At 38.0% G+C, this 8,192-nt stretch overlaps 1 protein-coding gene and 1 long non-coding RNA gene across 3 annotated transcripts in view; one reads left to right on the top strand and one right to left on the bottom strand.

Moving 5' to 3' along the window:
* The window catches only part of LOC125484861, a 30,470-nt gene extending 26,921 nt beyond the window's left edge, over window positions 1-3,549 (top strand). Inside the window, exon 5 of the long non-coding RNA XR_007263672.1 lies at window positions 3,098-3,549. This is a non-coding gene — a long non-coding RNA (uncharacterized LOC125484861). The remainder of the gene's footprint in view (window positions 1-3,097) is intronic.
* The window catches only part of tars1 (threonyl-tRNA synthetase 1), a 34,591-nt gene that overhangs the window by 16,073 nt on the left and 10,326 nt on the right, over window positions 1-8,192 (bottom strand). For both annotated transcript variants that reach the window (XM_020527375.2, XM_048605293.1), the window contains 6 exons: window positions 7,092-7,156; window positions 6,299-6,377; window positions 4,859-5,005; window positions 4,515-4,613; window positions 3,388-3,554; window positions 2,268-2,430 (listed from right to left, as the gene is read on the bottom strand). In XM_020527375.2, the coding sequence (XP_020382964.1) occupies window positions 2,268-2,430; window positions 3,388-3,554; window positions 4,515-4,613; window positions 4,859-5,005; window positions 6,299-6,377; window positions 7,092-7,156 (720 nt within the window). The remainder of the gene's footprint in view (window positions 1-2,267; window positions 2,431-3,387; window positions 3,555-4,514; window positions 4,614-4,858; window positions 5,006-6,298; window positions 6,378-7,091; window positions 7,157-8,192) is intronic.

The following is an 8,192-nucleotide window of genomic DNA, read 5'->3' as shown; positions in this document are numbered from 1 at the left end:
ATCAACGTTAACTCTTATCAACGTTAACTCTTATCAACGTTAACTCTGATTTTTTTCTTCACAGATGCTGCCAAACCTACTGAGCTTTTCCAGCAACTTCATTTTTGTTAAACAAGATGATTAACCCTTGCTCAACGAGAATGTGCAGGAAGATACGCCAAGAGCAGCACCAGGCATACATAAATACAGGGTACCAACTTGGTGAAGCCACAAACAATGACTTGCATGCCAAACAGCATAAGCAGATTGACAGAACTAAACAATTCCACAACTAACGAATCAGATCTAAGCTTTGTGGCAAGATTGCATTGAGGCATAAATAGTTGTAGACAATTTAAAAAAAACTCACTGGGATAAGGAGACTCCAAAAATATCCCCATCCTCAATAATGGGAAATCCAAACACATCACTGCAAAAGACAGATTGAATAATTCACAACAATCTTCAGCCAGAAATGCTAAGTGGATGATCCATTTCATCAACCACCAGATGCCGGACTTCAGCCAATTTGATTCACTCCACGGGATCTCAAGAAATAGTTAGAAGCACTGGATACCGCAAAGACTATGGGCCTTGACATCATTCGGACAATAGCACCGAAGTCTTCTGCTCCAGAACTCTCATACCCCTAGTCAAGCTCTTCCAGTACAGTTACAGCTCTGGCACAATACTGACAATGTGGACAATTGCCAAGGTGTGTCCTGTACACCAGAAGCAGGATAAATCGAACCTGACCAATTACCACTCCACCAGTCTACTCTCAATCATCAGTACAGTGATGGAAGGTGTCATCAACAGTGCTATCAAGCAGCACCTGCTCAGTGATACCCAGTTTGGGTTCCGCCAGGGCCACTCACCTCCTGACCTCATTGCCGCCTTGGTTCAAATGCAGACAATAGTGCTGAATTGCAGAGGTGAGGTGAGAATGACTACTCTTGACATCAAGGCTACATTTGACCAAATGTAGCATCAAGGAACTCTAGCAAAACTGGAGACAAGGAGAAGCAGGAGAAACTCTCTGCTGGTTAGAGTCATACCTGGCACATAGGAAGATGGTTGTGGCTGTTGGAGGTCAATCACTTTGGCTCCAGGACATCTCCGCAGGAGTTCCTCAGGATTATGTCCGAGGCCAACCATGGACAGATGCTTCATTAATGACTTTTCCTCCATCATAAGGTCAGAAGTGGAGGTGTTTGACAATGACTGCACAATGTTCAGCACTATTCATGATGTCTCACATACTGAACCAGTTCATGTTTAAATGCAACAAGATCTGGGCAATAGAGTGGCATATAACATTCACACCACACATATGCCAGGCAATGACCATCTCCAATAAGAGACGGACAACCTAACTACCATACCTGGGGCTTACCAGTTAAGTTTCTGCTCAGTCATCTCAATAATGACTAAAGGAGCAGGTCAGAGGCTAGGAATCCTGCAGCAAGTTACTCACGTCCTGACTCCCTAAAGTCTGTTCACCATCTACAAGCACAAATAGAAGTATAATGGAATACTCCTTGGATGAGCGCAGCTCAAACAACACTCCATAGCTTGACACCATCCATGACAAAGCAGCCCACTTGAGTGAATCAAAAAAGCCTGAATGAGGTGAATGAATCAAGTAGGCCATTCGAGCTTGCTCTACCATTCAATAAGATCATGGCTGATCTGATTTTAATCTCAGCTCTTCAATTCTACATTTCCCTGATAATGTTACAACCCTTTGATAATTAAGAATCTACCACTGCCTTAAAAAAATATATTTAAAAATTCTGTATCTACTGCATTTTGAGGAAGGGAATTTGAAAGACTCTCAACCCTTTGAGGGAAAAAAACCTCATCTCTGTCATAAATGGTTGACTCCTTTTATTTAAAATATGACTTCTTGTTCTAGATTTTTCCACCAGAGGAAATATCCTTTTTTTTAATTAAACTATTTTCTAATCAAGCTGATTCAGAGATGTTATTACACATCTCTGGAGCAGGTGGGACTTGAACCCAGTGCAGTCATGAGAGGGCCCCCAGGAAACATCCTTCCCACATCCACCTGCTTCAATTAAGTCACCTCGCTCTCTCTCCCCTAAACTCCAGAGGATACAAGCCTAGCTTTTCCTTGTAAAGCAATCTGCTCTTTCCAGGTATTAGTCAAGGAAAGCTCTGAACCACTTCCAATGCACTAACATCCTTCTGCAAGTACAGTAACCAGTACTGTACACAGTATTCCAGATGCAGTCTTAGCAATGCCCGGTATAAGATGAGTATACCTGCTCCATGGTACAGAAAATGTGAGCATCATCTTGTTGGAATCTGCGGACCCGAGTCAGGCCAGTCAGTGCTCCAGACAGCTCATTACGATGAAGCACTCCAAAGTCAGCATATCGCAATGGCAGTTCCCTCCAGGACCGTGGCCGATGATCAAACATGAGACTAAAAAAGACAAATTGTGAAAGCGTTTTTCATTTAAAAGAACAAAAATTACGTTTTACTTCAAATTCCATGAAGTTTTATTAAAATACCAAACCCCAAACATCAGAATCAATCTTCAATTGGTCAGTATACACTACACATCTTCCTCCCACACCAGGGAGAGATAAAGATAGCCAGATTCTTTAGGAAATTTGGCACTGATACAAGTGCAATTGGTCACTACCGGTTCAAAATTAACAGTCAAAGAAAAACAATGGGAACGGAATATTGGAGAAGTCAGGGCAATGGCCAAAAACAGACTCAAAGCAATGGTTCCGTAGGCTGTTTTGAAAACAGACAAGAAAGTGGTAAGGAATGGAAAACTAGATAACATTAGACAGAAGAAAAGCAATGATCAGCAATAGGGAGATGGAGTATATATGGAATACTGGATACTGAATTTAAGTCTATTAATACTTTTTTTGAAAAGAGATAAAATATATTTCCTGCATTCGAAATCTGAAAAACTCAACAGGTTAGAGCCTTGCGGTTCTTGGTCAGAGCCTTGCGGTTCTTGTCAGAGACGTGGCACCAGTCTAAACTCCATATTTGAAACATGGTGCATGAATTATTATTCATTGTTATCTGTAATTATTCATTAGATTGTTCTTCTTTCCTCTCCACAAAGACTGCATGGAAAGAAAATCAAATGAAAATGAAGCTTGGAGGAAAATTGTGCAAAAGAATGCTAAAGACATTCTCAAGTGCTGAAACACAACTCCACGTTCAACTGACATGGTATCCTCAGGTTAAACTCACCATCAGTTGTCTCTCTCTAATCAGAGAGGGGCAGTCCTATGGGTCGTCCGGTGACTGTAGTACAAAATTACAGACCTATCTTACAAGGGTCTCAGAAATGCACTTAGAAAGCAGAAAAAAAGCAGAAAAGTTTAAAGTTTCAGGAATTCAATGACTTACCAGTGACCTGGACAATTCATAGGTTTTAGGGCAAAGATTTCCTTCTCCACTTCAAAAGAAAACATATTCTCACTGTAGTGCTGCCAGTGTCCTGATGTTTGCCACAGTTTGTGGTTGTAAATATTGGGAGACACCACCTCTGTAAAGCCTCTTTTGTTGTACTCACTCTAAAATAAACAGAGAAATTTATCAATACAGTGATCAAAGTTATAAATCTACATTGAAAAATAATGATTTTACACCTAAACCTCAAATTACATAGCAGATTGTAATCAGAAGACCTACAGAGGCATCAGCGGAAACTGGACACTTTTCAGTTGGGAGTGTGTCGTGCGGAATATGTTTTGCTTGTTTCTTACAAGTTGAATACCTACAAATACTAATAGTTGATTCCATCTACGAAGGGAGAGCTCAAGGAAACAGAACTAAAATCAGAGAGAAGAATCATGTTTTTCCAGTAAAATACGCTAATACAGATAAATCGGTCTAAAAATAGCAAAACTTGTAGAAAGTACGCAAATAATCAACAAATTGTAATTTGCCCCTTCAGTCACTCATGCTAGTGAATATACAGATCATGATCTACATAAATACCAATGATATACCAACATTAGCTGGGGTCACTATGATATAATAACATTGAGAGGGATCGCTTGCACTTTTCCAACATTAGAAATTAAAGCAAAATTTAAAAACATTTAAAATGTTTACTATATTAATAAGCACTTTGCATTTCATTCATTAAAAAAACTTACATCACTGATGCATCTTCCTGCACCCTTCAGTGGTAGAAAGCATATTAAACTTCTTTACCATTTCCTAATGAGCTGCAAACCTGTTTGGAGATGGCTGTCTGTCTGTTGGATATTAATTTTCCATTATGGTATGGTGAGATCTATGTTCAACAACTTACACTATCCATATAGTCAAAGATAAACTAATTACAGTTAGGCAATTTCACATTTTCCTTTTCTACGCCCACTACATTCCTTCATAGCTCTTTCCCTCGTCCTTCAGTACATATAGCAAACAACCTAAATTGGCAATATTTTGCGAATCCTTCACAAGAAATTTAATTAATTTTGATACATAAATCGGAATTAAAACCTTGATTGAATAGTTCTTACCCTAATGAATGTAATGAGCTCACTGTATATATAAGCTCCCTTAGGCAGGAAAAAACAGCTTCCTGGGCTGAGTTCATGGAAGAAAAACAACTCTTGCTCCTAAAGATGCAAACATTCAGTATTATTACTTGGAGAAAAGCATCACCATTGCAGCTAAAATGTATTTAATAACCTCACTTACTGCTGTGGTTTTTAAGCAATATTAAAGGATAAAAGTTAAAAGGGCAAAATACAGAACATCATATGAAATAATCTCAGTAACAGGCTTCAAATTAGTTAACTGTTGTTTTTTCAACAACTACAATAGTCAAGATTCTTCACTGTAACAATTATTCAAGACTAACCCTCCCCAGTTTTCTATGATCTCTGTTTTTGGCCTCTTCCTGAAACCTTTCCCATTCTTTCAACATTTTTGTATCTGGAAAAGAAATTCCATAAATCCTCTGTAGCGTCTCCATATCAGACTTGCCTTCCCAGTAAGTGGAAGAATTCTGTAAATGCAAAGATCAAATGTTACCATGCAGTTAAGAGCGACAACTTTTCAAAAGATATCTGAATTCTAGACTACGAATTAAAAAGTTCTAAGAGTTTTACTGCAAATAAACAAACAAAAAGCAGCGTTGTCTAAACGCTACTCAGTAGGTAATTTATACTTGGAAATACAGAAAAGCCACCCACCCCAACTCAAGCTTAACTTCTAAAAATCCACCCTGCCCCCGCACCAGCAATACCGCCCCCGCCACCTCCCCGAATCCGCTGCCACCACCGTTAATACTTTACTACATCCCTAAAATAAAGACTTCTTTCTCCAGGGAACAGTCTAAAGTTATTCTCCACTTTCAATGTCTTGCTTCTTTTTTCCTTTTTCAGCTGCAAAATTCCGAATCCTTGAACTGACCTTCACAATGAGGGTTACGTTGGAGATCTTTCCCTTTGGTTAAAGCTAGAAGAATCACCCAGCCACTTTTAAGTCCTCACAAACTTGACTTCTTCAATCCAACATGAGTTCTTACCCACATTCTCAATACAGACTGGCTGCCTCTGTCTGTTCTCTCTCCCAGTACACATGTTTGTACACTAAGACATCTGAGAGAATGACGGATATTTTAAGAAACAAATGTAATGCAATATTCCAATGGCTTGTTGTGTAGGTTTCCCCTCTCAAAATCCATCCCTATTGCACATGAATCACATGGAGCTTGTATCCAGGTAGAAATGCTAATTAGCCATCTTCTAAACATCACATCTTCATGCTATCTTGGAAGGAAACAAACAGTCATTTTAAAGTATAACTGTTTTACAAAACATAACATTCCAAAAATCTCTCGGAGACTTGGAGACTAACAGTCTACCCAAAGTTATCAGAGATAACCTTGTGTATGAATGTGAAAATCTCACACTTTCCAAGTGCATCAATCTCAGCCCTGCTGTCCCCATAGGTACCGAGTCCTGTCTTGACCTGTTGTGCAGGATAGAGAGTAGATCATATGACCCCTTTAACCAGGCAGTCTTAAAACATAACCCTATAAACTTTGCACTTAAACTAAATCACAAAAAAGATTTAAAAAAAACCTTTGCAATTCCAAATTAGATTAATTGTTCTTATGATGAACAGAAGTGACAACTATCAGGCATATTAAATGCAAATGGCAAAACCAAATTGTTAATACTCTTCATAAAAGCCTGAACATCTTTACTTGTTTTAGTAGAATTTTCTCACAAAAGGAGTAGAATGAAATTACTATTTTGAGGAACTGGAACACAATAGGGTGTAAAACACTTACTTTGTGAATTTTCAGAGCCTTAATTTTTCCAGTGTGTCTGACATGAGGTCCTCTACACAAGTCAATCAAGGGTCCACACCTGAAAACAAAGCATAGAAGATTTAAAGGAAAGAAAATCGAATTCTCATCATAGCAAATTATTTAATAATATATCTCACGTAACTATCAAAATAACAAAAGTACAAACTTTTACATTCAGGAAAAGTTAAATGTTAGTCATTAGTAGAAGATCAGTAGCTAAATATGTGTTGTCACCACTTTAAATTCAAACAATTTATTTAGAAATTGGACAGAGTCAAATCAGAGAGTTTAATCAGTACCAAACATTCTCAGAACAATCAAACAAACATTAGATATGCCCCAATATTGTGCTTTAGTTGAAAGCTTCAGAACTTCTGTTGACAGTGGAGTCATTATATTCCGTTTCCAATACAATACATCCTATTACCAATGAGAGCGATTGACTCTTTATTACTAAATAATGCTCTCCACGTCATGATTTACAGCAAGACAGGATACTTGTGATCCATCAACTGTGGCAGAAATGTCGTCTCAGGATTGAACCGGTAGCCTAACCCACTGCCTCACTTAATTCCTATAATCATCTTTCAGCAAATAAACTACCAAACAGACATCTCTTAATATTGATGCTTATTTATATTTATTGTAATTTATATGCCCAGAAACAAATTACTTTAGGAATAGACCGAACCAAAGAAATCTTAATTTTATCAAAAACCTTCCAAAACCTTCAAAGACAAAACCTTCCAAGGCAATGGCTTGGTTTCCTTACCTATACACTGTTGTAGTAGGAGTATTCACTTTCTCATTTAGAATCCTACACTTGAATTTGTTGTACTAAAAATTGAAAGAAATGCAAAATTAACAACATGGAAAATAACCATTTACAAGTCCAAGTAAAAGCTAAAGAATTTAAAGCTAACTCTAGTCGTAAAGTAGTTAATGAATGTGCACATTTCAAAAGATACTTGATCTTCAATAGTGCAGCGAGTCTTTGTTCACAATGCAGAATACATGCACTTGCACTGTACAGACAAGTGCACAAGGATTTAAATGAAGAGGAAGATTGGCCTAGCTTTGTTTGAGGGATGACATAACCCTGAAAACAAACATCAGTTCAGGAGTTAGCAGTTATCTGGCTGAAAAAATGAAAATCAACAACATCTACCTCCCCTTTTGAATTAGTAAAAACCAACATTTGTTTCCAAAATATCAAAGATCATATTTTTATTTTTAAATTTTCTTGTTATTTCAACCCAGTGATAAATGTTATGCAATCATTATTACTCAAATCAATTCCTTCTGATTTCTTGATCATCTTGGGAAATATTTGTAAGTCTCCGACGACAACAGGATGCATTACAGTTTATCTCACCAGGCGGGAATGAAATGATGGAAAATGGCAGGAAAACATAATGCCGTTTTGGTGCCCATCAGTCACTGCAACTTGGGTTAAGTTAATGAAATTAGTAGCTCAGATTGCTTCCAGAAATAGACAGGAGTTTTGTGCAAATGTGGTTCAAGAATAGAAGCCTAATGTAATTGGTGGGATGTCAGGAGGCTTAGTATGTTGCACACTCTTTCACCAGCTCGATTTGCCAAAGCATGGCCAAATCAATGCTCAGTAATTAGTAAGAAAAGGATTATAATAAAATACTTTCCCTAAAAGTGTCCGTTTTTCACAAGATTTGAAAGCTTATTCCACATAATTACTGTGCTCCCCACCAAGAACCCAACTTAAACCAGTGGGTTCCACAAAATAGGAGATAACAAAGTGTACAGCTGGATGAACACAGCAGGCCAAGCAGCATCAGAGGAGCAGGAAGGCTGACGTTTCGGGCCTAGACCCTTTTTCTGAAGAAGGGTCTAGGCC

Source organism: Rhincodon typus, chromosome 1 (assembly GCF_021869965.1).
Source record: "Rhincodon typus isolate 14 chromosome 1, sRhiTyp1.1, whole genome shotgun sequence".
In the NCBI taxonomy this organism is placed as follows: Eukaryota; Metazoa; Chordata; class Chondrichthyes; order Orectolobiformes; family Rhincodontidae; genus Rhincodon; species Rhincodon typus.
This window is presented reverse-complemented; position numbering and strand designations above follow the sequence as displayed.